Source organism: Alosa alosa, chromosome 7 (assembly GCF_017589495.1).
Source record: "Alosa alosa isolate M-15738 ecotype Scorff River chromosome 7, AALO_Geno_1.1, whole genome shotgun sequence".
Taxonomy (NCBI): domain Eukaryota; kingdom Metazoa; phylum Chordata; class Actinopteri; order Clupeiformes; family Clupeidae; genus Alosa; species Alosa alosa.
The window spans coordinates 19,243,725-19,270,552 of NC_063195.1; the positions used below are offsets into that span (position 1 = coordinate 19,243,725).

The following is a 26,828-nucleotide window of genomic DNA, read 5'->3' on the forward strand; positions in this document are numbered from 1 at the left end:
TAAGATTCTGGCTTCCGGAAGTGGTCGGTAAAGAAAAGGTTAAAGAGCACTAGGGATACCTCAGCTATTGACAATTGTTTGTGATTCTGCAGGGATGGAGGTGACAAGGAAAAGTAAGTGGCTCCCTTTTGCAGAAGCACAGGAGTAAAGCAGTGCGACACAAGCCTCAGCTGTCACGTAACTGCGTGTGCTACTTGCTTTAGCAATCATTACTCAAATGTTCTGTGGAGCGTTGTCGGTGCGATTCAGCCTAGCCTGGCAACACGCGCTAGCGCGATGCTGAGTTTGTCAAAGTCGTCGAGATTGCATTCACTGTTAATGTTTGTGTTCCTGCAGATTTTAAAGACAGCTTACGCACTGTATACAGTGCAATCGACGAAGCCGACTTTCTTGCCATAGACGGGGAATTTTCAGGTAAGGTGAACTCCCAGGTGTTCTGAGAATCATGAGTGTGTTGGTGTAGTCATGATTTTTAAATGTGCCTGCTGTATTCTATGTGCATCCGTCCTGTGTTCAAACCAGACCATGAATGGACTACGTTTTTGAAAAAGCATTAATATCTCCAAACATCCATTTACGTTTTGCAGGAATAAGTGATGGACCATCGGTCAGTGCACTTACTAACGGTTTGGACACGCCAGAGGAGCGTTACGAAAAGCTAAAAAAGGTAATTTTACGGAAAAATAAAAACTCGTGTTTTCACCTGATTCTTTTGAACTTGCTCAACCGGCGTCTCCAAAACCTGCAAAAATGCTCACTCATTTGTGTTCGATTAATAAAAACATCGTCACTTTTTTTTTTTTCTGATCTTCAGCATTCCATGGACTTTCTCCTCTTCCAGTTCGGTGTTTGCACTTTCAGATATGATCATTCGGAATCAAAGTGAGTGGTTATGACGCCCATGGAATAAAATGCACATTTTGATAGCCATGGTCCTCATCCTTCCTTTCATATATTTTCTTTCTCTTTTTTTGCAGGTATCTTACAAAGTCTTTTAATTTTTATATATTTCCAAAGCCATTTAGTAGGAATTCACCAGATAAAAAGTTTATTTGCCAGGTAAGATGGTCATTGATTTTTACAAAAATGGCATACATGGTTGCACACAGGACCACATTTGATTCTGCATATTGTCTCTGTTGGAACAGCATATTGCAGTGTTTCCCATACGTTGACTTATTTGTGGTGGCCCACCACAATATCAACATAGAAAATCATTGTGTGGTGGTCAATGTTGTACTACTTAAATTGGATGAAATCCTTCCATTGTAGAGCTATGTGCACCTTTGCACAGCCTCTCCTTGTGTCTATGTCCCTCAACAAACCTGCATGCACATTTAAAGAAAACATTAAAAATCCTGTAAGGATTGTTGTTGGCATAGAAGACGACTGGCTAAATCGTGATTAAATCTGTTAGCATCATAACCACGCTGTGCCAACACACCACACCCCATCACCTACCACCACAAATGTAATTCAGTTCTGTGGGAAACACTAGTGTCTCTGTATGGAACAGTTCTTCATCATATGTTGATGGTGCTTATTTTGCTTGTTTACACTTTTTTTTTTTTTTTTTTTTTTTTTTTTTTGTTCCAGAGTTCCAGCATAGACTTTCTGGCTAGTCAGGGATTTGATTTCAACAAAGTTTTTCGTAATGGTGAGTTGTGTATGTGTGTTGGACTGCCTGTGTATATAGTGCTTTTCTATTCAGGAGTCCCCAAATTGCTTTACAAGCTAATGACACACACACACACACACAGGCTGCTATGAACATCAAGCCATGCACATTAGTTGAAGCTGACAACCTAGTTGCAATTAGTGTACCACTATTTCACTGGTTAGTGGAGACCGACAGCCATCATTCAATGACCCGTCACCTTGAATTGTGTGGTCCCCACAGGGATCCCCTACTTGAATCAGGAAGAGGAGGTTCAGCTGCGTGAACAGTACGAGGAGAGGAGAAATCAGTCGAACGGGTCCGGCAACAACTCTTTCATCTCGCCCACTTCCAAGGGACCGGCCAACGTTCCAGATGAGCACAAGGACTTCATCAACCGGGTTATGTAAGTACGATTGGTGCTGCGGGGAGTCTCGGTGTTGGAAGCTTGAGCCTCAGAAAGCTGTAGTCAGAGCTGTTGTCAACAAAGTGGCAGAAAGTATACAAACTGTCAACACTCTGAAAGGGATTTGTATTCGGACAGTTTTTTTTTTTTTTTTTTTTTTTTTTTTAGATAAACATGATTTTATATATAATTTTTTGTACTATTCTTCACAAAATAGTTGCCCTACTTATTGGCAACATCTCTAGACTACACATTTTGTGCGGCACCTAGTCCCAGCTTGGGTTGGATGGGCTTACTTTTTCCACTTGTTCAGCATCTAGAGGTTTCCATGGGGATGTGTTCGGTTGTATTTATTTTTTGTGTTTCTTTGGTTTTTATGTGTTTACGTAGAGCGAAAGTAGAGGCCCTTATGAACAACTCTGAGAAGACGGTTGACTTGGATCCATGTACTGGGTAAGAATCATTGAAAGAGTTTACACACAGAAATGGTGGTTTATCAGGAAGACCGAAGTTTGGTAGAGTGGTAGAGTGCACATCCCTCCTTTCTTTAGGCCAGGTGCATTAATTTGCCAGACTGGTCAAAACGTTGCAGGTTTTAATGGAATATTTGGGAGCTAAACTCTGGTGTGTGGACATTCCCTTTTTTTATTTTGTATTTTTTGTTTGATCAGTAAGACCGACCATGCTCATTTAACGGCCTGGAAACTGGACAGACATTTTCAACAAGATACTCAATGAAATTCTGTTTGTTACATTTCATTGGTTGATGGTACTGACTCAAATATTTGATTTAGTGTGGGTGTGTGTGAGATGGCAGGTTCTGTGATCCTTTTTGGATGCATGATTCTGACTTCTTTTTTTTTTTTTTTTTTTTGTTTAATATAATTATTTTTTTTTCTCATGTTGCTCAGCTTCCAGAGAAAACTGATCTACCAGACCCTGAATTGGAAGTACGTATTCAGAAATATACTGTTTTCTAACAGAAAGGGCGTGTGTATGTAAATTGAAAGTTAATTCAATTGTGCTAATTATCTCACCGTAATCACGCTACTTTTGTCTTGTCTGTCAGGTACCCCAAAGGCCTCCATGTAGAAACAGTGGAAACTGAAAAGGTAGGATGGATTTATTATTATTATTATTATTATTATTTTTATTTGATTTGTTGGGGACCATGCACAATTTAACATGAATGTTAACCTTAAGGTACATTCAGATTAGGTGTCTTAGGTGCCCTCTGCTTCTTTTAAAACGCAATCGTGGCTGTCTTTTTTTTTTTTCTGCAGCTCAGAGCTGTTTTTAAAGTTGAGAAATGTTCAACTTCTTGTGGAAAAACGCCCTACGTCACTTTTTTTGAAAGCTGACCAATCACAAGTGGATAACTGCAACCTGTGGTTAAGATGCTCCCGGCTGCTTTTTGGAACAAAAACGATGGCAGATTTGTTTTTTTTTTTTTTTTTTTTTCAAACTGAAAAAGCTATCTGCGCATCTTCTCTTGTCAGAAAGACGCCTAGCCTGAAGGTACCCTTAGGCTCATTTACATCTATAGTCCCAATCAAGCCAGCTACTGTATTGGTCCATTGTAATCTTTTCTTTCAGGTGTTAAGTCTTTTAAATTATTTACTTTTTCAGTTTTTCTTTTCATGTGCCATTTTTTCCCCCTCCTAGAAAGAGCGTTTTATTCAGATCAGCAAGGTGGACGACGAGGAGCGGAGACGGCGAGAGCAGCAAAAGCAGGAGAAGGAGCAGGTGAGGGAGGCACACGTCCGAGTTTCTGAATTCTTTAATTCTCAATTCTTTCTTTTATTTTTTTACTTAATTATGAAATGAAATCTAGCATGTCTGTTTGCTGCAGCTCACTCACTCAAATAAAAGCTTGACAGAATTGTTCTGTTTGAACAACATTTGGATGCCCAAACTTTGCATTGAACATGTTGTTTATTCACAGGAGGAATTGAATGATGCTGTTGGCTTCTCCAGGGTCGTACACGCTATCTCCAAATCTGTAAGTCAGTGGAAGAAATTCGGGAGAAAAATGTCCTTCCTCAAGTCTGAAATCTGCCACAGATTCATCAGTGTTATTGAGGAGAATTTTCTTATTAACATGAGTCGTGTTTTTTCTTTTCCCCTCTCCTGAACCCAGGGAAAGTTGGTGGTTGGCCACAACATGCTTCTGGATGTCATGCACACAATCCATCAATTTTACTGTCCTCTACCTGAAGTAAGTGGAAGGATATGTTGCTTTTTGTTTTTGTTTTTGTTTTTGTTACAAGGCAGGGCTACAGAGAATATATGATGTATATTTCAAGTAATTTTGTTAGTCTTATAGATTCAAAAATGTATTTGACCTTTGTAACTTTGTCTGTACTGCTTTTTGCTGTCCAGCACTGTCTGTTTAAAACTACTCAGTCCTTATGTGCTTTGTTGTGTGGCATATTATTTATGTGAATTATTCTTTCCTAGGACCTTAATGATTTCAAAGAAGTGACTATGTGTGTCTTCCCAAGGTATGTCATTGTAGATGTAACTTGTTTTATTATCTAAAAATATATAAATAAAGATGATTGTTATTGTTTCTGTAACCGGCACTGCATATTCTATACTTCTACATGTGTTATTCTTACAGGCTTTTGGACACAAAGCTTATGGCATCCACTCAGCCATTCAAGGTAGATCCCTCCTATCCCTTTCCACCGTGATCTAGTGTCTGCTTTAGTAGTGAAGTGTGAATGGTAGTTGGATAGGAGACAGATAGTTAATTGATCTGTAAGACACTGATGGGTGGGGCCTTATAGCTGGTGATAAAGTACTTTTGTTTAATAAATAAATAAATACGCCTTGGTACAGTGTGAATTGTGGTAGGTGGTGGCCTGGAAAATTGGGAGTTTGATTCCCAGCTGCCGTTGTGCTCTTCAGCAAAGCACTTAGCCCTGAGTTGCTTCAGGTAGTCTGGCCCTGTTATTGATTAATTGTCTGTTAGTCGCTTTGGACAAAAGTGTCAGCCAAATAAGTAAGGGATAATGTATAGACCCTTTCAACAAGGTAAACAAAAACAATGCTTGAACGTTCTATTTGGTTCCCAATCTACTTCCTCTACATTAAGATAACATATGGAATGTTAAAAAGGAAGTCTTGTGGGGCCAACTATGATGCTGATAATGGAACTCTCTTGAAAGGGTCCATAGAACGCCGGTCATTATTGGGAAAATAAGTCCCGACAGGGCGAACCGGACCCCGACGTGCCAGTTTGTTAGTTTCGTTGTGGCTTTTGCTTAGAAACAAATAGTTCGCAACACACGCTGAACTTGAATGTTCTTTAGAACACAGCTGATCAACCGTCTGCCTTCACTTTTGAATGAAAATCTGTTGCCATTGACAGCGGTCAATATTTAGAGGTCCTTAGATGAAAATAATGACCAGTAGAACTTTGGGAAATCCTATTCGAGTCAATGGAGCGTTCTACTTGCATTGTGAAGAGCCGTATAATAAATAAAAATAAAGATGAAGAACTTTATGCACACTGCCCTGTGTCCTTCAGTTTTGGGAGGTGGTTGGGTAGTAGAAAGAGGAGTAATTTAATTCAATTAATCGGTGGTGAGTTGCTTATTTGTTTTGCTTCTCGTTCACAGGAGCTGATCATGAACACCTCGTTGGCAGAGCTGGAGAAACGGCTCAAGGAGAGTCCATTCAAGCCTCCGAAAGTTGGTACGTCAGTCACCTCAGCATTTGCTGCTGGGACTCTGGTCTTGGTACAGACTGTTTGCAATTGTGGTTCAAGAATCTTTTGAGATTCCCTTCCTTCATCTCTAAAGCATTTTCACACTTACTGTGGCCCTCCTATTTTCCTAGATGATAAGGGCATGTACTTGCTAAATGAATGAATGCATTCAGATGTAAGACCTTCTGAGTCCTTGTTGCCATGTGTGGCTATGGGTTAGGCAGGCCCCAGATAAATTGGGTCTGCCGATTTTAAAACGGCAACAATATTTGTTAACGGGGAGTTTTCCAGTTCAACAACTTACTCCCCGTTCTACAGTGTAGTCTGATCAATTTAAATCTATGGTAGGCTGTGATCTTTAAACTCTGTTTCAAATGTTCCAATATGCATTTTATTCTAGAATGTTCTGAAGGGTTCCAAAGCTATGACACGGCGACAGAGCAGCTACATGAAGCCGGTTACGACGCCTATATCACAGGCCTCTGTTTCATATCCATGGCTAACTACCTGGGTAGGTGTCTGTGTCTGTCTCTGTCTGTGTCTGTCGCATACGGAGTCAAGTGATTGTGGATGTTTTACCGCTTGCTTTCTTGGTCTTGTTTCAGGCTCTTTCCTCCCTTCACCCAAATCTCACATTTCAGCCAAATCCAAACTCATCGAACCATTTTTCAACAAGTAAGCTCCTCCACTCGCTTTTGCTATTCTCTTTACTTGTATCCCAATATGTATGTGTTCATGTTGTAGTATTAATTGTATTATATTAGTATTTGTTTCCTAAGGTGTCATTGACAATGTAGCTTAAATGTTATTCCTCATTTTCTAAGTTGCTTAATGAGTAACTCTAACTCTGTACTGCCCGGATGATGAGGTTGGAATTTATTTTAGTGGTTGTGTTCTTAGGCTTTTCCTCATGCGAATCATAGACATCCCCTACCTCAACCTTAGTGGACCAGACTGTGAGTGTTTTAATCTTATTCTGTGTTTTGTTCTCGTCTTGTGCATTTATTTTGTCCTCAGAGTGCAAGTCGTGATCTCCTCTGTAGTAGTCAAGTCTTTGGTTGTTAGCTGAAGTGGTCTGTGTAGTAGTCATACCTTTATGTCCCTTACGTCTGCCCTCCTTTCCCAGTGCAACCCAAGCGGGATCACGTTCTCTACGTTACTTTCCCCAAAGAGTGGAAAACCAGCGACTTGTACCAGCTCTTCAGTGCCTTCGGTAACTATCCCAACACTGTGGCTATACCATATATTCAATTTTATTATTCACATATAAAATGTATCCTTTTTGTTTGTCTTAATTTAATCTTAATTTCTTAATCTTGTTTTGGAATGTGTAATCCAGTTGTAGTGGCTTCAGTGGTAAATAGGTGTTGGTTGCTTGCACCTTTTTTTTTTCGATCATGCCGTGCAGGATATGCAATTTGTTTACTGTTTGTCTGACTGTCAATGTTTATATTGACAGGAAATATTGTGGTGTCATGGATCGATGACACGTCGGCATTCGTCTCTTTGAGTCAGACAGACCAAGTGCAGATTGGTGGGTAACTTGTCGCTTCTGCTCGTTTGTTTTTTTTGTTTTTGTTTATATGGTCAGGGGCCCTTTGCACAAAAGCAGAATTAAGACATCCGGGATAAGTTACTGAGCTGTGCTCAATGAATCCAAAACAAGAGCGTACAGGCTTAATTGGTTGCACAAAGACCAAGCCAGGATGAGCAGACACGGATTCATCAAGCCAGGTGAAACCTATCCTGGATAAATGCGCACTCACGGCTCTCTCAAATAGACCATTTCACCTCCTATATACTGTACAAACTATTGAGCCTTCTTTCCATTCACGTTCTAAAAATGTATAGGATTTCAAGTGGTCAAAACGACTTATTGGCTTGATTCACTTTCCAAGGAAGCATAGACCAATGAAGGCTTAAAAGTGTACATGTAGTCCATGACTCAATTCCAATACTTTTTTTTTTTTTTTTTGTCAAATTCAGCACATTGTTGTAAACTGTTTGTTAGTGTTGCTTTAACAGACAGCCTGGCTTTGTTTGCTCTGCAGCCATGAACACTAGTGAGTTTGCGGAGAGTTACCGTATTCAGACGTACGCGGAGTACATACGGGCCAAGCAGCGTGACAAGCACCCAGGACGCCGGCGCATGGACGACGGCTGGAGCGACACACCGTACTGTACCGCGGCTGCCATGACAACTGCGGCCTACAGCTACACCCATAACAGGTGTGCCCTGTGTGTGTGTGTGTGTGTGTGTGTGTCGGTTGTGTTCTGCCTTTTTTATTTATTTATATTTTTATGCACATTATTATGTGTGTAGATCTGCAACGGGGAAGCGCAGCATCAGCCCCATCCAGGAGGAGCTGAACTCTGAGGGGGCCGAGGCCAGCAGCGGCAGCAGTGGAGCCAGCGGCTGGACCCACTACAGCAACGTGGACAAGGGCTTCAAGAAGATCAAGATGGACGGTACGGGGGAAACTTTCCCTCTGTGTTAAAGCCTGTAGTCTGCTGCACCAAAGTCTGTGTTTAGGTAGGACTGTGTCTAAAGAATCACAGGCTGCTCTGCTGTGTACTGTAGATGGTGTCTGTATCTGTACAGCACCTGAGGTCACAATAAGTAGTCATGACTTAAGATATAGAGAAGGTGGAGAGGCCTTAGATTGAAAATATGCATTCCTAATATAAAGGCAAAACTAAAGGAATTTTTCACTATGTGGGTGCAATGCCGGGCTGTGTTTATAGCTTTTCTGCTAGTTGTTATTATTATTATTATTATTATTATTATTATTAATGTTAAAGTACTGTATTCATGTAAGTGTATTTATTCCTTGGCAGGGGGAGGAACTTTTGATGGTGGGAGTGGACAAACTTATGCTGATGTTGTGGAGTCCAAGACTACAGACAGCTGGTTTAAACAGTACGTCTGTATTACGGCTTCATTTCCTAACACAGACAACCACCTATGCATATTTTAATTTCGAGACCCAGTCATGAGATCTGTGTGTGTGTGTGTGTGTGATTGATTGGCTGCTTATTCAACAGGCCGGCTGTTCACAGACCCAGCATGAGCCCAATACAGGAAGAGGTGGGACCTGAGGTGGCCGACACAGATGAGTGGCCGCAGCCGTCAGCCAATCAGGGTAAGAAGAGTGGTAAACACAAGAAGAGGAAATCTGAGGGTGAGCTCTCTCTCTCTCTCTCTCTCTCTCTCTCTCGCGCTCTCTCGCTCCAACTGTCTCTCTCTGTCTCTTGCTCTCTCTTGTGTTTTCTCTCTCGGGATCATGCCTCCCCTCACTGACTGCCGAAGGGAATGATTGTTCAAAACGGTTAATCTGAGCAACCCTTGCAACAACGTAAATGCTCCCTTTAGTGGTGGTGGCTATAAGAATTAAAACGCAGTTGGCTTATGTTCACTTCAAAGTTTGTATTTAAACAATATGATGAGTAAGAGTGGGGTTGGTAAAGGATGTCCCCCTCCACTGTTGTGACTCAAAGTACTAACTATTGTGATTCTGCTACCTGCAGTCAGGATTGAAGTCATCCATTATCTCTCATAATGATTTCTCTCCTCTCTCTCTCTCTCTCTCTCTCTCTCTCTCTCTCTCTCAGAATCCACATCATCTGGTCTTTTCGATGTTCCACACGTCTGGTAGCAGGAAGAGTTTCTTCTTGCATCCTCACTTAATTCAACAAGCATAGAGAAATAAATATACCTAAATGTAACAAGCCATAAAACCTCTTTTGGCACAGCAACTACATGGGAGAGAATTTTGTTGTTTGTCGCTGGATTGTTAATCACAAATTCATGTTTGTTCCTCGCACCTGTCCTGCCACCGTTTATTCCAGTAGCCTCATGCTCTCAAAGCGAATGAGCTTGAAGATATGCGTCAATTTTTTTTTTTTTTTTTTCCCCCCTCACATAATCTCAATTTTTACCATTCTCCATTTCTAACAGTACATACCTATGTGATCAGCATTGTTTAAAAAGGTGCTTAAAGGTTGTGTTTTTGTTCATCACTGGGTAACCTTTGAAATGTTCAAAAGAACCCCAGAACCTTTGAAGTGACTGCTTTTGAGAATATGTGATGGAAGCCTATGAGGATCTCTGCAGCACACTAAGTATATCCTTGTGTCCTTGCCCTCACATGCTTGTGCGTCCTTCGTACCAAAGGAAATTGGATATACTTTTGTGGTCTGGGTAGAGACCTCTAGTGGAAAGACAAGGGAGGTGCAACATCATCCAATCCTGTCTTTCAAATTTTTTAAAGAAATTTTTGTTTCGTGATTCAGGACTTAAGCCAGTGAGTTGCGTTGCATTGTTTATCAGATGCGTGTTCATTTGGTGTATAACAATCACAATTTGTGTGAGACGTGCAAGACCAAGTTTAAAAAAAAAAAAGAAAGGCACTTCAATTGTCACACAGCTTTTTGGTTTCAGTTTTAACTGTGGATGTACTCTTTATCTTGTCTTTTTGGGAGTGTGTGTGTGTGTGTGTGTGTGTGTGTGTGTGTGTGTGCGCGCGCGTGTGTGTGTGCGCGCGCGAATGCATGTTTCAACGGTGGAACTTAATTGATCCTAAACCTAGTTATTGTATCGTCAGGGTTCTGTGAAATTTTAAATGCTGTTCAATATTTTGTCATGATCCTTTTTTTTAAGAATGAGAAAGTATGTCAACTACCAACAGGCCAACTTCATTTTTAAAAAGTAGAAGTCATTAATGTCATTTAAGAATAGTCAGTATTTATTGACCAGCTAATGATGGGAAAGATCGACATGGATATTTTTGTATGTAAATGGTATTTCTTTAGTGTGTTTTTTTTTTTTTTTTTTTTTTTTTTGGACTTTCCTGTCCTAATGCCACTCCCTGCGAAGCACTTGCAAAAAAAGAAAAAATGTCAAAGGAATGTTTAAAAAAAGTCAACATGAATATGTATACATGTTTGTGATGTTTATTTTTTCCTTTTTGTATGATCAGCAAATGTCAAACATCCCCTTCTTAGGGGGGTAAATATTAAAGAATGTTTCTTAGTAAGCCAAATGTCTGGATGTCTTCAATAATGGACGACTCTATTTTCTTTTTCTTTTTTCTGTAAGTGTGTAGTGGGTGGAACGCACAAGCCTACGTTTTGGAACTCAAGCCTGTAGCTTAGAACATTGGAGTGCTGGTTCTAAAATTTTAAAGGTGACATATTAATCAGCTGTTTAAAGCTTGAGTGGAGCTTTGCAGAAAGGGTTTTGAAGTAGCAACATTTACCACTCTTGCATGTATTTCAGCATCTTTAATCATGACAGCCAAATATAACCATCGCCTATTTAGAGCACCAACTTGGGTGTGTTTTTTGTATGGTAAGCAGCTGTATGTAGCACTGTATGCCCAAGACAAAATGTATCTTCTGGGACCAAGTTCATCTAATTTAAAACTTAATTTAGTAACCAAGGATCCATGATGTGCTGGTGTATTGCTATAGCCAAGAAATGGGTACATGCTGATGACTTTTTGCAGTTTGTTTGGTTAACTCTGGCACGTTGAATACATTCCTCCTTGGCTTCTGTTTATAAAGGCAACTTGCTTTTGTATCTATAAAATGAATTTGTTCATTTGTCCCTAGAATGTCCACTGTAAAGCAGAACATATTTGACAAATTAGCTATCTGACAACTAGCTTTATAAGTCAAAACATTGCTGTTGAAGGTGTTTCCAAAGACGCTCACTGGTTGTTCTATTCAAATCGTTGGGTGGGAAAAGACTCAGGACGTTTCTGGGTACTTTATGCCCCCAACGTTGTCTTCAAGGCAGCGCTGCCTGGAAGGCACTAGGGTTAGGCATGGGTTAAGGTTGGTTAGGATTAGGTGCCTTTAAGTCAGCTGTGGCAGCGCTGCCTGGAAGACGACGTTGGGGGCATAAAACGCCATCGAACATTCAGGACACTGACTGTGGTCAGAAAATTATCTTTAAAAACATTAAAACATACATAAAAAAAAAAAAGAAAAATACAAGGCATACCTCAAAGTTCAACTGATACTCAATGAGGGCAACAAATTGTCCCATACAAACACACGATTACATAGTAATCATATACTGTAGCTCATATGGAGGAGAGACAGTATTTGTTTTTCCACATGCTGTCCAGCTTGGAACACAGGAAATGTCTGCCTGAAGTTATCAGAAATGGGCAAAGCTGTTTCATATAATTATCTATTTTCAACACGTCAACAGTGCAACCCATACCTGAGTTCCATCACAGTCCCTGAGAACATCCACACTCCGTCTATATGAACAACAACAACAGAGCTTTCACACTCTATTGTCTATTGTCACTGTCTGTTTGAACAACAATACAAATTTATTCATATAGGTGTTTTCGGCTTGTTCAGGGCCAGTGCCAGTGCCAATGTCTTTTCCCCTCCAGTGTTGTGCATGTTCACTCTATGTTCTTCAGGCTCTCCATAGGGTTAAAGGCAGTTGACTTCTGTTTGACCTCCATGAAGCACAGACCTGGATGGAATGTGCCATGCAAACTGGATAAAAAACAATGATCACAATAAAAAAAAAAGGTTTAAGATCAAAACATTGTAATTCTCCAGAATAGGCACTAATGTGTTGTCATTTCTTCACCTTGATCTGAGATTAACACAAAGATTTGACTTTGGTGTATACATTTATACACATGGTTTAAACAGTCTGTAGGTGTACTAAGCAAACCTCTTTGAGCAGATCTGAAAACAAGGCTGGAGTCTGAATGGAACATGGCCTTAATATTCTGTCCTCACATACACACACACAACCCCTATACCAGTATATAGTGTGTCTGTGGATCTAAAAGTCAGATATTCAAAATTCTGTGTACGTGTGTGTGTTAAAGATGTAATCAAAAAAAATAAATCAATATCCAATGTTGTGTGAATAAAAGATTTAAATATATACAGTATATGTTCAAATATATGTTCCTATATGCGTGATGCACTACCTCTCCTTTCCAGGTAAGATGACGATGCTGAGCGTATTCTCGGGTAAGGCCTCGAATATCTTCCCAACCTTCGAGTCCAACTTCCTCATCACGCCGGCCGTCTCACGGTCCAATTCCGTTTCCAACTCCTACACACACACACAGGACAGAACGCAGGGGTCATTTCTGTGCTTAAAGCTATCAGAGATGTTTAATGCCAAGCCATTATACATCACCAGCTATTTGCAAATCTTAAATATGTCTGAATGTGTGTGTGTTTAAAATGTCTGAAATGAATGAATTCTGGCATAGCGCCCTGCACACAGCAGGCAGGGGCTGACAACATGTTTATGGAAATCATTAAGCCAGTGTCTGAAACCCTATTAGCAAAGACACACACACACACACACACACACACTCTCTCTCTCACACACACACACACACAAACACACACACACACTCTCTCTCTCTCTCCCTCTCACACACACAGACAAACATGTTTATGGAAATCATCAAGCCAGTGTCTGAAACCCTATTAGCAAAGACACAAGCCTGGTAGACTTACACAGAAAGGCCTTTCATTAAAAAAACAAAGAAAAAGTAGAACACGCAAATAGAACACACACAACACTTGCCTACCTCATCTATTACATCTTCCTCTTCTCCTCCTCCTCCTCCTCCCACCATTCCATCTGTCCTCCCCTCAGTCTCTCCGTTCTCTCCGTTGCTCAGTGAAGTTTCGGGTGCGTCTGGTGTCCAGGAGCACAGGTGTGGAGGGGTGAGTGCCCGGCACACCTTTACCTGTCCCAGAGTGAGCTCTGCCGAGGGGTCCAACGCAGCCTCCAAAGACTCCGTACTGTGGTATTCTGCAAGTACACATGCACACACACACATGCACGCACGCACGCACACACAAACACAAACACAAAACAAACAGGTTTAATAGTCCTTATTAGCTCAAGAGTAACAACTATTTTAAATAGTAAATATATGTAAAATCGGTCAATTTATCTAAAGGTGCAGCATGAGCTTGTTGTTGTAAGTTTTCATCAATTTCCACAAAGTAAACGTGTTCTATAAAAAGAGCAAACTCCTCACAACATTTAAACACAAACAAAAAAACAACATGTGTATATGCGTATATGCATATAATTGCATGCATATGAACGTCCGTATGCATGTATGAATTAAGGAATGGATGAACGCATAGAATCACACATTCCAGGTCACTGCAGCTGACCTTTTGCCATTTCACACTCACTGAAAAACGCGTGCTTCCTCTTCTTCCTGGGCCGCTGCGATCGGACGCTCACTCCCTCCACGGGGCCAAACTGGTCAAAGGTCATCTGGAGGTCAGCAGGGTTGTCTGCGGCGATGTTGGCAGCGTAGATCAGCCGCTCGTTAAGGGGGTCCTCGCGTAGGTCACACAGGTACTCCTCCAAGTCCAGAGTGACCTCTCCCACTGGCCTCTGCACCTGAGGCCATGTAGGGTCAAAATGATTTAAAGGTGTGGGGTTTTTGAACATTGTAACATAAGGTTCTGTTCCACAACAATTCAAGGTTCTAAAATTCCATATTGAATTCAATGAACCCAGATACTCTTTAGAACGTTCATTGTCCAACATTCCTGTCACACCGGTGTGACAGTACACCTTTGAAGGAGCTGTCCACAGTTCTGTTGAGACTGCTCACTGGTGTGACGGTACACCTTTAAAGGAGCTGTCCACAGTTCTGTTGAGACAACTCTGAGAACAGTGCAGTGTACGTTATACTACGGTATTAAAAGCTTGCAACTCTGTGTATCTGACCTTCACGGGACATCCATGTAGGGCACAGCCATTGAGTCTCTCCACTGCCAGAGCCGCTCCCTCTAACAGCGCATACTCGACTACAGCATAGACCTGTAGAGAGAGAGAGGGAGAGAGAGAGAGAGAGAGAAGAGAAAGAGAAAGAGACGTAGAGAGAGAGAGAGAAAAAAAAGAAAGAGAGCACATCTGTATGAGTGAATACTAAACAAACACATGAAAAGTAAGTAGAAGTGTAAGTGTTTATTTTAATGGTTTACCTCCTGTATTTATTTCTGTGTGCATGTGTGTTGGGTGTAGCCTGGCGGGGCCATCCTATATCATTGAAATGTATAGTCTGGAATCGAGCCATTCACCTCGCTTAATCCAAGGGGCGGGCAGAGAATTGTCTTTCAAACTGCCTAGGCATGCAATAGGCCAGCTTTCACGACCATATCCGTTATCCGGGTCTGCAAACGGCAAATACATCCTTCTTCGAAAGGAATGACTTAAGTGCATTGTGTTGCTCAACTTTCAAAGAAAAGCACAAGTCCAACTCCTCCAAAGTTGATGCCAACGCCGATTCAAACAACCGCTCTTTGTTCACCATAGCCACCTTCCTTGTTGTTCACAGTCGCAGGACTGTCGTTATCCTGTTAAGCCCGCCTTAAGACTCTCTAACAAAATAGAGCGCTGTGATTGGATGAGGTCCACGGCGTCAGCCAATAGAAATCCCTATGGTTTGATACTAGACGTACAGGCTGAGCAAATTCATTTGCCGCCGCTAGGGTGCGTCTAGATTTCTAGGCTATGTTGGGTGTGGTCATTTTACTGATTTGTGGAGTGAGAGAGTAAATGAGTGAGAGAGTGTGTGTGTGTGTGTGTGTGTGTGTGTGTGTGTGTGTGTGTGTGTGTGTGTGTGTGTGTGTACCCGGTGTGTGGAGCTCAGCAGCGTGACTGATCTCAGGACCCCATAGCTGCTGCAGAGCCTCTTCACGTCCCTCTCTGTGCAGTCAGGAGACAGCGGTCCCACGTACACCACACAGATCTCCCTCAGTCTACTCACCAGCTGCAGCAACAACACAAACACCACCACCACCATCATCATCATCATCATCACCACCACCACCAATTTACCTCCACCCATTTAGTGGGTCTGACGGAGAACGGGGTGCACTAGGCTTTAACAGCAAACACACACACACACACACACACACACACACACACACACACACACACACACACACACACACACTCTTGACTGACCTTGTGCAGGTTGCGTTGTGTGTAGCTGGGTTGTGTGCGTGTGAGCAGCTGGGAGTAGGAGCTGAGCTGCAGCAGGCTGAGGGAGTGAGACTGCACCTGCCTCCTCAGGGCCTCCAGCACCTGCAGACGCACATGTGCACACACACACACACACACGCACACACGCACACACACACACACACACACACACACACACACATGCACACGACAATGAGATTCATATCACAGTGACCTAGATGTAGAGACCATACAAAACAGACACATGGCAAAGCAAAGATCATAAAGATCATCACACGTCATGATGATCTACACTACAGAGATGTAACAAGACCATAAAACACAGAGATGCATGTAACAAGGATCAATACAGATGTTTACGCTAAACATACATCAACTATACATTCATCATCTTGAAGACTGACCATGTGGCTCTCACCTTCTTGTCTGAGCTGCAGCATTGCCTGCGCCAAAGCTCATTGGACGTCTGGCTGGGAGTCCCTGCCAGTCTGCCCAGCTGCAGTGCTGGTTGGCCAGTTTTGAAGAGGGCGCGACCGAACGTCAGGCGGGAGGTGGGAAGGCCGGATGACGTTGTTGCGGTGTTTAGGGAGGCCAGCGGGGAGGCCACAGTGTTCAGGGAGGCCAGTGGGGGGCTCTTGTGACAGAAGCCGTTTACAGGGGACTCTGGAAGACTGGCAGGCGAGCCCCACAGCTGCTGTAGGTGTAATTCAACAACCTGTGTGGAAAAGAAAGAGGGAGGGACAGAGAGGGAGGGAAAGAGAGAAGGGTTGAATGGTGGCCGTCTCGCTTCCCCCCTAGCACCTGTGAGCGGATAAAACACCCTTGGAACTTTGGGCCGCGTGCCCAAGGAAGTGTCAGGAAGTAACGAGTGTAACAAATTGCTTTACTGCATTTACACACATACACGCCAGGCACCGGCTAAAACAAGGTAGCGATGGAGTTTCAGACATTCGTCATGACAGAGCCAGCGAAAAAGAAGCAGAAAGTGAGTAAACCGAGGAACAGGGAAGAGGAAAACAACAGACTGACTGATTGAGGAGTTTCGTAAATCATATACTCTGATAGGGGGAGCTCTGCAGAGAAACCTGCGAGCAAAAAGCGAGAAAACAGCGAAGAAATTGACAAAAACTGCATAGTTTCTCTCTAGGGTGTTGTGGTTTTTCCTGTCGGGGTCGATTGCTGATGAAATAATATGGCTCATATCTTGGGTAATGTAGTTTCTTAAGGTGTTGTAGTTTTACCTGTCGGGGTCCTTTGCTGACAAAGTATTGTGCCAGCTCCAGAGCAGCGAGGGCGTCCTCTGTGGGGTCGTGACCTCTCCGCTCCTCACTCTGGATCTCCCTCCTGAGAGCCCAGACACCATGGGAGAGACCGTAAACAAGCAAGGAGTGGATACACCTCCACCACACACATTCATCCGCTACTTTTAAAACCACCAGTCACCACTGGTTGATGTGCATGTGTATACTTACATACAAACATACATACATACATACAAACACAATCAAATCAAATGTCATGTGATACAGGTCTCAAACACTGTAAATCTTTCCTCAAAGTGTATGTGCATGTATGCACTTTTATAAATCACCAATGGCCTGAAAATGCTTCTTTTCCCAGTATTATTATCAGAATTATATCACATTAGATCAACAGATTCTCTCAATTTTGTCCCATTCTGGTTCAACGCTGAAGGAAACTCACTTCAAAATCACCCCAGCCAAAACATTCAGCTTAAATCTGGCACCATACTCCCTCCGGTACAGAAGAGAGGTGTCAATCACGTTATTGTGAATCATCTGAAAGAGAGATACCATCACAACCATTACAAGAAAGTAACTTTCATTTTCAACTGACTGACAAGGAAAGTATATTTTTTTTGATTACGTCTCATCCCTGAGAATCAAACCAGTCCCTTGTGCGTTATAAGAACCTTGTCCAACCAACTGAGCAACAGTAAACATGTCATAAATGAGTCTCCCACTTATTTATGAAAAATTATGAAATTATGAAAAACATACAAAAGATTAAGGGGAAAAAAGATTTTGATATGATTCAGCACATGAGGATGCCATGCTGCCGTTACAGCGTTGAATAAAAACCCACCTCAAGGGCTCTGAGGTCACAGTCGAGGGAATGGCCGACCAGAATGGCGTCCTGGGGCAACAGCTGTATGAGTTTTGATTGGACGTCGGCGAGTCGCGTTGTTACCTGCGCCAGCATGTCTTTGGTGATGCCTGAGAACCTGAATCAGAAAGGGAACAGGGGGCTCTTACAAATGCATGGGCAACATGCCGTTTACGTTCTTGTATCAAGAGCACATAGTACACAGAGTATCAGGTTAGCCTTCCCAACACCAACTCTTCTTTTCAACTTTTCAGTTAAAGGAACACGCCACTTTTTCTAACTCAATTACAGAAAATTATTCTAGGCTAGGCTAGCTGGATGTAAGACGGAGTTATTGCACAGAGAAGAGAAGGATATGTATATCTCTCTTACAGAGAAGAGAAGTATATGTATATCTCTCTTACAGAGAAGAGAAGAATATGTAAATCTGTCTTATCTAACTCTGGGTTTTTGCACAGAGAAGAGAAGGATATGTATATCTGTCTTATCTAACTCTATGTTGTTGCACAGTCGGCTTCTTTTTAAACGGAACCCATGGTTTCCTTTGCGTGCTATAAAGGCATGGCTATTGCCTATAGTGGCAACCCGGATAAGCGGGATATCTGACCTCGAGGGTGTTCTGTTATATCGAATTATTGGATTTTGGGCGGAGGCAAAACTTTTTGCCTTGCCTCTCCTCCATTTAATTCCGTATAACAGGACACCTCGGCGGCTGTTATCCCTTACTTAATAGCCACCCCATCAGCCAATCAGAAAAGAATATTACTTCTCCCCTGGTGATAAATGTGATTAAATGTGCACCATGCTGTAGTTCCTTCTGGCTCTTTAACGTCTGAGACCTTTACCCATGCTTTATCGTACGGTAGCTGGTCGGGTCGGGCGCACCTGGTGAGGTAGTTGTAAATCGGATTGTGTGGCTTGACCAGCTCGTCCAGCATGCACTGCCCCGAGCTGTCCACCAAGGACACCCGCGTCACCTCGTGGCCAAGCTTCGTCAAACACTGCAACGTCAAAAAAGAAAGAAAGAAAGAAAGAAAATAGAAAAACAGCACATGAGTTTCAACATTTTACACAAAGCACTATTATGGAGACAGTGTGAGATCTCTGACTTATAATCTGGGCATACTGAAGGGAGAAGCTACTAGAAATGACACAACGTTTGCAAAGACTTCCACACTTGGTATTGAGAGCTAAGTGTACTCAGTAGTGCCATTATTATTATTACTATTAAGTATATATACTCTTTTGATCCCGTGAGGGAAATTTGGTCTCTGCTTTTATCCCAATCCGGAATTAGTGAAACACACTCAGCACAAAGTGAACACACAGTGAGGTGAAGCACACACTAATCCCGGCGCAGTGAGCTGCCTGCAACAACAGCGGCACTCGGGGAGCAGTGAGGGGTTAGGTGCCTTGCTCAAGGGCACTTCAGCCATGTCTACTGGTCGGGGTTCAAACCGGCAACCCTCCGGTTACAAGTCCGAAGCGCTAACCAGTAGGCCATGGCTGCACCCTTGGTGTTATTACTATTATTATTACAGTGACACATTTCTAACAACAAATCAAGTTCTCCTGATTCTCTAAGGTAAAGTGGGTAAGGAGACTCTACCTACCATCTCACAGTCTAGCCCATAGAGTGGGCTGCTGTCGGTCACCTGGCCATTTTTCTCTGTGCAGATAAATGATTTACAGTCTGGGGCACCTGCAAAGCATCATGGGTAAGTGTTGTAGACATATATAAACGCTGGTACCTACTATGCTTGCAATATATATATACTTTTCAAATAACATTTAGGACTTGCATGAAATTAAATATATTTTTTCTTTCCTTTATCCACTTACCTTTAAGAGGAAACTTGTACTTTGACATTTCCTCTCCTGTAAGGATGTATGCAGAGAGGCCACGTGTTTCTGAACCAAACTTCCTGATCACGGGATGCAATTGCAGATCTCCTGTGAAAATACATTATCCAAAACCGATGGAGAATGACAGTTGACTGTTTAAGTCGACTAGTATTTAGCAGACACTTTCATCCAAAGCCACACAGCCTCACTTTTCTTTTACACTGAGGTCATTCTGGTGCAACCTCACCATTTAGATTCTAAATCTATCAGACATCTCACACCTCAGGAGAATAAACTATTGACCAACAGGTTTCAGCACACAGGCCTTGAATGTGGCCTGGCCACATTCCCAATCATTCCTCATCACATTCCCCATCCCTAGTGCTCAACCAAGAAACTTCACATACCACCTTTGTGACTTGCTGAAGCACTGGAGAGTGAAGGTGGCAATAGAATGGTGGTGCTGCTGCTAGGCAACGATGCTCTTGGAAGGTCAGACATCACCGTTCCGGAATGTGACAACTCGGAGTTGAGGATAAATGAAGAGACATCACCGACACAAGGAAGCAGAGTGCATCTCTATGGAAACATACAAGAACATAATTAGACAATCATAACACCAAAGACAGAAGATCACTCAGCAGCAGAGCATGAATCAGTCTTGATCTATCCTGTAATGCTGTAATCTCAAAACCAGTTAATATCAGAAGAAATACCAACTCTTACTGAGTGAGTGTGTGTGTGTGTGTGTGTGTGTGTGTGTGTGTGTGTGTGTGTGTGTGTGTGTGTGAAACTGAACTGGTTTACTACGTACACAACAGAGTAAATGTGTAATCCTGCTCATTTCGTGAAAAACACAATTTTAATGTGGTATGCAAGGTTCTTACATTCTACTTGGTGGTACATTTCAGTGGAATATATAGTAAGGATGGTGCAAAGCCAAAACATAACAATAACAAGCCATCTTACAGTCTTGTACCTCCTCCGGAGGTTTTTGAACTGTGGGTAGTATCGGTAGAAGTGGACTTGCGTTACATCCTCCAGTACAGTGACAGTCACTCCAGAGAGCTTACGCTGGTGATGAAGGCGACACCAACTGTGAGAGAAGAGAACGAAGGAGATATGATATGCAGCAATTGAGGACATCACTTAACTTAGACTACAGAATGTTTAAATAACCCGAGAAGGTAGTTGGGATTCAAGAAGCCTAACCTTGGTTTGGTGATTATATTTTCCCCCAGGACCGCATACTGAAGCAGTCCAGACAACTCTGGGAGAGAAATGGCTTCATGTAGATGTTCAAAACAGCGAGTAACATGTGGTGGGCTCTGTTGACAGCAAACCACGTTAAGCATTATTCGTTTCATTCAGATAATCTCAAATTACCATTTTTAACCAATTGTACCTTGGATTCCAGAGGCTGGATAGGTGGCGAGTATTCTACCTTTGATCTCTTACTATGACCCGAGTCTTCAGAGGCTAGAGAAAGATCTCTCTTTCTTTTGCTGTCAGACGCTTTAGCCATGTCTCCTGGAGATTGAACAAGGGAGTAGCTAGGATCTTGTCATCGTTTCATCATGAAACTTCTTCGCTGATACCTGAATTGGCGTCAAAAGAACCAAAACATTACAATTCATCCGTAAGTTACTACTGGTCTCTAAGTGAAGTTAGCTGCGAGTTTAGATTAGTAATGATAATGTTTTTGTATTAATGTCACTTTTTCCAATAGTTGAATGAGATCGATGTGCTCGTCTTCATGTAACCACCACAGTATGAAAGAAAATGTATGTTGTCTGAGATCAGTTCAAGAATGAAATACCTCCTATGGATCACCACCGGCATCGAGGTAGCCTACACATGTGATGTGACCCTACTGTATTGTCGCACTCTCTATCGATTGGTAAGCCTTGCAGGCAGAAATGAAAGACGTCAGAGTAATGATGCCAGAGTGGGGATTGCGGATTGCTGCAACAAAACAAAATATGGTTTTCAATATGACAATACTACATTATTATATTGCATCCATTCAATTGACTGTGAAAACCACTGTCTACGTGTTTTTTTTACGTTTTACTACAGGACCACAAACTGCGCTGCATCGAGTAGATCTGTATTGATTAGTTTACCTTCAGACATATGTAATCCCACGCAGAATAACGGATAGTTCTATAAGGATTACGCTGTTGTGTGTTTGAAAAGTTACCGCGAACCAACTGAGCGTTAATGTTTCACTGCAGTTCAGACCTTTCCGTTTAAGAAGACAATTACGGGTAAAGATACAATTATAACATGGTGGACATAATTTAAAGCTCAGTTTAAACAAAAGGTTAAACTCGCTTCAAGCAGGTAACGTTAACATTTATCGACCTGAGGGATGTCGACAAAGAAACTTGCTAAGTGAGTCCACTTTGTTTTGCTAACGTTAAAGACAGACAGTGTTTATCATTTCAAAACGTATATTTGGTTAAATGTATAACCAGTTTAGACTAATCTATTATCCTTTCTTTCAGGGAACTTGGGATAATACGAAAACGAAGTCAGAATAAAGAATCTGGTCAAACAAAACGGCCAGGCAAAAGTAGGTTGGCTGACATTGTTAGCCACATGGCTAGCCACGTTAATTTATAACGTCGTTGACGGAGCATGATTAACGTTATTGTTCTAATCCTCTGGCATGCAAACAATGAACCAATTCAACGTGTCATTACAGAACAATATTTTTCCTACCTTATAATAATCGACTTCGAGTCCACCTGCTGGAGAGAGAAGAACAACTACGGACAAGAAATAAGTAGGTCTTCAAGACGTTATGCAGTATTTTTTTGATAAAAGTAGTACGCACTTTTTTTTTTAAATGTTGTGTTGTCCGTGCCAACAGTCGAATTCCCAGCAGTTTTATTAAATACGTCCACCGGAGCGGTCGAGTCAGAATTCCACACGTATCTGCAGCCACAGGAGCACCCCTTCCTCTCCGAGTTCTGCACGGAGCTCACAGGAATCACTCAGGTACTTCACGGCTCTCTTCTTTGTGTATGTTTATGGTATTTGGCTATTTGTCCAAAGCGACTTATATAAACTCGGTATATAAACTCTATTTGAAACTATTATTTTTAACTTTAGTTTTGTTTTTTAAATGTAAAGTTAAAATGCCTAAATTAAACATGGCAATAATAACAATATAAAATTATCAACGATGAAAATAATGAGTTTTCTGTTTCACCATGTACTGGTTGGCATTTTAAGTTTACATTTGTATGTGCTCCACAGACACAGGTCGAGGCGGGCGTTCCCCTGTCCATCTGTCTGTCGCGCTTCACCCGCTGGCTCCACTCGCTGCAGCAGGACCGAGGGGTGGTGTTTGTGAGGGACGGCAAAGCCCCCCTCGTTCCTGGTTGTCCCTGTGCCTTCGTCACTTGGTCAGGTAAAAATCTTCTACCTTTTTATGAACTCCTCCCTGTTCTTTTTGATAACTGGAATTTAAGGAGCAGCTTCTCCTTAAGTCTTCCTATGAAACTATGTTGCCTTCAGTGTTTGTGTCCTTCAATTTTGCATGTGTGTTGTATCTTCTTTTGGTTCGCTTTCTATTACCACCTCTGCCAAACGACTGCATCTCCATCAAAGACTCTGGAACAGAGCTCCGCTCTAGAATCTTTGACCTCCATGACACTGGGCCCTCACCACCATCACTGTAATCAGAACTCTGGAATGTGTATTTGAGGCAGTGTGTTTGATGATGATGTTCCTCCTGTCTAGACTGGGACCTGGGAGTGTGTCTTCTGTATGAGTGCAAACGGAAGCAGATCTGCAAACCAGAGGTACTCAACAGCTGGATCGACCTGCGGGCCACCTACAAGGTATTGCTACTCCCCAAGTACCACCAGAGACTTTCTAATGAGGAGACACAGCACTCAAAGAATCCTCCATAGAAATGCATGGGTTTAGTTTGTAACGCCGTTATGGCAGTAGTCTACACACATCCCATCCCTTCCTGTATGCCTTCCCATTCACTTGCTTAGGGGAATAGATGGCCGTCGAGTAGGGGGACTTAACTATAAAGGACTTTGGTACCACTTCATCTAGTGTGTTTTTGTCAGATTAGGGTGTTAAAAACATAAAGTTGAAGGGCACTTGAGAACTTTTGGAAAATCTCCCAAAAAGAAATGTTGCCATGTCATTTGTAGCCACTAGCCAGTATAGCTCTGACATGTGTAGCAATTTTGAGAGGTTTGCTTAATTAAAGTTGTCCGCCCTTTGCAGTTGTTTTACAACAGAAAACCAAAGGGACTAAATGGAGCGCTGCAAGATCTGGGTATAGAGTTCTCCGGACGAGAGCATTCAGGTATGCACACAAATGTCAGTTATTAGCAGGTTAGCAGATCATATAAAGCCCATGCATTGCTAGATATGTGGTTGTGATTGGTTCCTGGGTTTTTTGGTGATCTTACGAATCGCTGTGAAATGAGGAACTGCCAGATGGATCTGCAGAGCGAATTTAAATGTGTTGGCAAATTTGTCTGCGTTCACTCAGATTACTTAACTGATCCAGTTCATATAACTTCAATTTAAACAAGTATTTCATTGTGTGTGTGTGTGTATGTGTGTTTTGAAGGTTTGGATGATGCTCGCAACACGGCTCGGCTGGCCTGGAGAATGATGACCGATGGCTGTTTCATGAAGATCACTAAGTCTCTGGATCGGGTGAGTGGGTTTCTCGCAGGTCTACCCTCCTCCCCCATAGACCTTCGAAGGTGAACAAACATCCTTTTTACATTTAATGTTCTGCAGTTCTCCTTTTTTTTTTATCCCTTCCTCATCCAATTTGTTTCTGCCTTTTATTGCACACCACAGACACCGTTGAGAGCCAAGCCACTGTTCCCCAACAAGCCCGTCAACAATGATTCCAGCAACCACCATGAGCACAGCAGGCAGACTAACATGCAAGAGGGAGTCTGCAAGCAGCAGCAACAGCATCGCTCTGAAAGTACAACACTGGAATGCTCTACCAAGCCACCATCATCAGATGTCACGCTAGACACAACCCATCGTCTGAATGTCAACCAGAACCCTGGGACCTACCAGTGCCAGAGCCTGGTAACTCCACAAACGGTTCTTGGTAGCCTATCCTCGTGCCTGTCCGTTGGTGGCATGACTGGGCCAATGATGAGACAGCACGGCGCTCTATCAAGATCTAGTCTTTCGTCTCAGGGCACAGGACTGGTTCTGGTGTCGACCACCGTGAGCTCACACACGGACGTGCTGGCCAAACAGCTGAACTTTGACCTCGAGGCCTCGGAGGTGGACTGGACTGATGGAGTGGTGCTGCCCGAAACGGAGGAGCCGGGTCCTTCCTACGATGACGTGGTGCTGGAGGAGGAGGGGCAGAACCTTGGTGATGGGTGTGACCCAGAGGTCGCAACCAATAGCGGTGTTTGTAGGAAGGGGCCTGGTAAGACTTTGTCGTCGTTGGCTTCTTCACCTCTCCACCTCCCTCGTGCTTCATTAGACTCTCTTATGGCCTCAGGTGGGGGACTGAAAGAGACCTCTGCTAACAGGACATCTCTACCCGTAGTGAAAAATCGACCACAGGTGACCACAAGCGCTGATGCCTGTTTCAAAATGCCTCAACCTGTCTCTGCTCCGACTGGGGACAATTACAGATCAGTGCTACGCCCATTTGTTCATAAAACTACAACTCCCAGGGGCTCTGTTGCACACAGCTCCATTCATAAGCCTACAACTCCCAGCGTTTCTGCTACAAACAGCAACCCGCATTATACAACTCTTGGCAGCTTGGTCTCAAACCACTCACTTAATAGTGCAACTCCCTGCAGTTCTACCCCAAAATTCATCGCTCGTAAAACTACAGCTCCTTCCAGTGGCTCTGCATTGCCAAGTCCACTATATCAAAGGAACACCCCCCACTGTGGCCACACAGTGCAGAGGAACTCTTCTAAAACTACAACTCCCAGCACCCCTTTCACCATATTCCAGGATGTTGAATCACAGCCCTCTACCTCCACCAGAATACAGGCATCCACTGGCGGCTCGTTCTCCGTCCTGCCCTCAGTTCTTTCTTCCAGCGTGAACCAGTCGTCTCTCCCGGCCTCATCGAGGGCTGGGGCGCCCAGGAAGGCGGCGATGACTACGGTGACGTCGCCGCTGTGCGGCTGTGGCAGGCGGGCGAAGCGGCTCAGCGTGGGCAACGGCGGGCCGAACCACGGACGCGGCTTCTACTGCTGCCCCGTGCGCCGCTCGGGGCCTGGCGCATCCGCGCCCAAGAAGGGCTGCGAGTTTTTCAAGTGGGAGACTGCACTGCTGGCCTCTCTAGCCCTGGTCTGTCCAAACAAAGACACGCCTCCTGCCCGACTAGGCCTGCGCCAGCTTTGCCGAAGCTGCTCCGCTGATTGACTGCTTTTGAATCGGTTTACTGTCACCAGCTGATGATGGCTAGCCTCCCTGCGTGTGAGGGCAGATGGGTAGCCCGTACCCAGTCGTGAAATAGTACACGCACGATCCAAAGATACGATCCGTTTTTATCTAACTTGGCCAATGTGTGAGGGCAACCCACCAGGAAAAATTAAATGAAATCTATAATACATTATAATTCTGTGTGTATTCGTGTAATTTAAAATTATTATTGAATGTGTATGATTGAATGTGTATGATCATTTCTCAACTTGCAAATTGTAAATTATTTTAATTATGAATGAGCTTTACAAGGCAACATTTTAGAGCGTTTTAAGAAATGTCATGATTTGATTATTGACACCTTTTGGTAATGTATTTTTTTATTTTCTGTGATGCTAACTGAAATAATAAAAACATAATACTCTTTGTGCGTCATGTTGATACCTATTCTGTCATGATTTATCTCTATGAATGGCACCTGGATTGTATTTTGATTTCAAGATTGAAAATAATGTTTTGATGCCAACCTGAATAAATACAATACACTTTAAATAGCATTCAATATCAATAGTTTAGTTTCATTCAGATGAGTTGCAATAGACACTATTGAATAGATGAGACTTTGATTAAGGAACTCTAATCTAGCTTCTCT

The 26,828-nt window shown here is 42.7% G+C and overlaps 3 protein-coding genes across 9 annotated transcripts; 2 read left to right on the plus strand and 1 right to left on the minus strand.

Annotated features, from left to right (window-relative positions):
- The first annotated feature begins 5 nt into the window (after positions 1-5).
- Positions 6-10,356, plus strand: parn (poly(A)-specific ribonuclease (deadenylation nuclease)). 3 transcript variants are annotated; one of them, XM_048249140.1, is made up of 26 exons: positions 6-113; positions 337-414; positions 588-667; positions 815-882; positions 978-1,059; positions 1,597-1,657; positions 1,901-2,063; positions 2,454-2,516; positions 2,975-3,013; positions 3,133-3,175; positions 3,729-3,809; positions 4,009-4,065; positions 4,204-4,281; positions 4,524-4,567; positions 4,687-4,729; positions 5,690-5,765; positions 6,179-6,289; positions 6,384-6,453; positions 6,679-6,734; positions 6,905-6,991; positions 7,238-7,312; positions 7,830-8,007; positions 8,102-8,247; positions 8,617-8,698; positions 8,824-8,960; positions 9,391-10,356. In XM_048249140.1, the coding sequence occupies exons 1-26, from the start codon at positions 95-97 to the stop codon at positions 9,432-9,434; spliced, it is 2,061 nt and encodes a 686-aa protein (XP_048105097.1). In that variant the 5' UTR covers positions 6-94; the 3' UTR covers positions 9,435-10,356. The 3 variants fall into 3 exon arrangements, with proteins under 3 accessions (XP_048105097.1, XP_048105098.1, XP_048105101.1); XM_048249141.1 differs by having other exon boundaries at positions 8,824-8,921; XM_048249144.1 differs by lacking the exons at positions 8,824-8,960; positions 9,391-10,356 and having other exon boundaries at positions 8,102-8,311; positions 8,617-8,699.
- A 1,413-nt stretch (positions 10,357-11,769) lies between these two features.
- Positions 11,770-22,634, minus strand: LOC125298421 (RNA exonuclease 5-like). 4 transcript variants are annotated; one of them, XM_048249136.1, is made up of 20 exons: positions 22,496-22,634; positions 21,588-21,733; positions 21,213-21,366; positions 20,981-21,096; positions 20,738-20,864; positions 20,176-20,347; positions 19,766-19,876; positions 19,537-19,625; positions 18,809-18,924; positions 17,903-18,041; positions 17,501-17,595; positions 17,038-17,140; positions 16,215-16,511; positions 15,779-15,898; positions 15,444-15,581; positions 14,537-14,629; positions 13,990-14,203; positions 13,368-13,594; positions 12,750-12,877; positions 11,770-12,300 (listed from the first exon to the last, which is right to left on the minus strand). In XM_048249136.1, exons 3-20 carry the CDS (start codon positions 21,291-21,293, stop codon positions 12,204-12,206), a joined length of 2,463 nt encoding a protein of 820 aa, XP_048105093.1. In that variant the 5' UTR covers positions 21,294-21,366; positions 21,588-21,733; positions 22,496-22,634; the 3' UTR covers positions 11,770-12,203. The 4 variants fall into 4 exon arrangements, 3 of the variants coding, with proteins under 3 accessions (XP_048105093.1, XP_048105094.1, XP_048105092.1); XM_048249137.1 differs by having other exon boundaries at positions 11,770-12,277; positions 21,174-21,366; XM_048249135.1 differs by having other exon boundaries at positions 21,174-21,366.
- On the plus strand, positions 21,787-26,727 carry eri2 (ERI1 exoribonuclease family member 2). Of its 2 annotated transcripts, none has more exons than XM_048249139.1 (9): positions 21,787-22,165; positions 22,279-22,346; positions 22,479-22,559; positions 22,647-22,774; positions 23,036-23,189; positions 23,522-23,583; positions 24,026-24,107; positions 24,378-24,466; positions 24,617-26,727. In XM_048249139.1, the coding sequence occupies exons 1-9, from the start codon at positions 22,143-22,145 to the stop codon at positions 26,174-26,176; spliced, it is 2,247 nt and encodes a 748-aa protein (XP_048105096.1). In that variant the 5' UTR covers positions 21,787-22,142; the 3' UTR covers positions 26,177-26,727. The 2 variants fall into 2 exon arrangements, with proteins under 2 accessions (XP_048105096.1, XP_048105095.1); XM_048249138.1 differs by having other exon boundaries at positions 21,788-22,165; positions 23,522-23,622; positions 24,617-26,726.
- Positions 26,728-26,828: the final 101 nt, after the last annotated feature.

Excerpts from the sequence above, each read along its gene's own strand:
- parn (XM_048249140.1), top strand. Across the intron at positions 3,014-3,132 it reads TACCAGACCCTGAATTGGAA|GTACCCCAAAGGCCTCCATG; the intron begins GTACGTATTCAG and ends CTTGTCTGTCAG. Across the intron at positions 4,282-4,523 it reads TTTACTGTCCTCTACCTGAA|GACCTTAATGATTTCAAAGA; the intron begins GTAAGTGGAAGG and ends ATTCTTTCCTAG.
- LOC125298421 (XM_048249135.1), bottom strand. The coding sequence starts at position 21,293 with ATGGCTAAAGCGTCTGACAGCAAAAGAAAGAGAGATCTTTCTCTAGCC. Across the intron at positions 21,097-21,173 it reads TCCAGCCTCTGGAATCCAAG|AGCCCACCACATGTTACTCG; the intron begins GTACAATTGGTT and ends TGCTGTCAACAG. Across the intron at positions 17,141-17,500 it reads TTGGCTGGGGTGATTTTGAA|GAGGGAGATCCAGAGTGAGG; the intron begins GTGAGTTTCCTT and ends CTGGGCTCTCAG.
- eri2 (XM_048249138.1), top strand. The coding sequence starts at position 22,143 with ATGTCGACAAAGAAACTTGCTAA. Across the intron at positions 23,623-24,025 it reads ACCTGCGGGCCACCTACAAG|TTGTTTTACAACAGAAAACC; the intron begins GTATTGCTACTC and ends CGCCCTTTGCAG. Across the intron at positions 24,108-24,377 it reads CTCCGGACGAGAGCATTCAG|GTTTGGATGATGCTCGCAAC; the intron begins GTATGCACACAA and ends TGTGTTTTGAAG.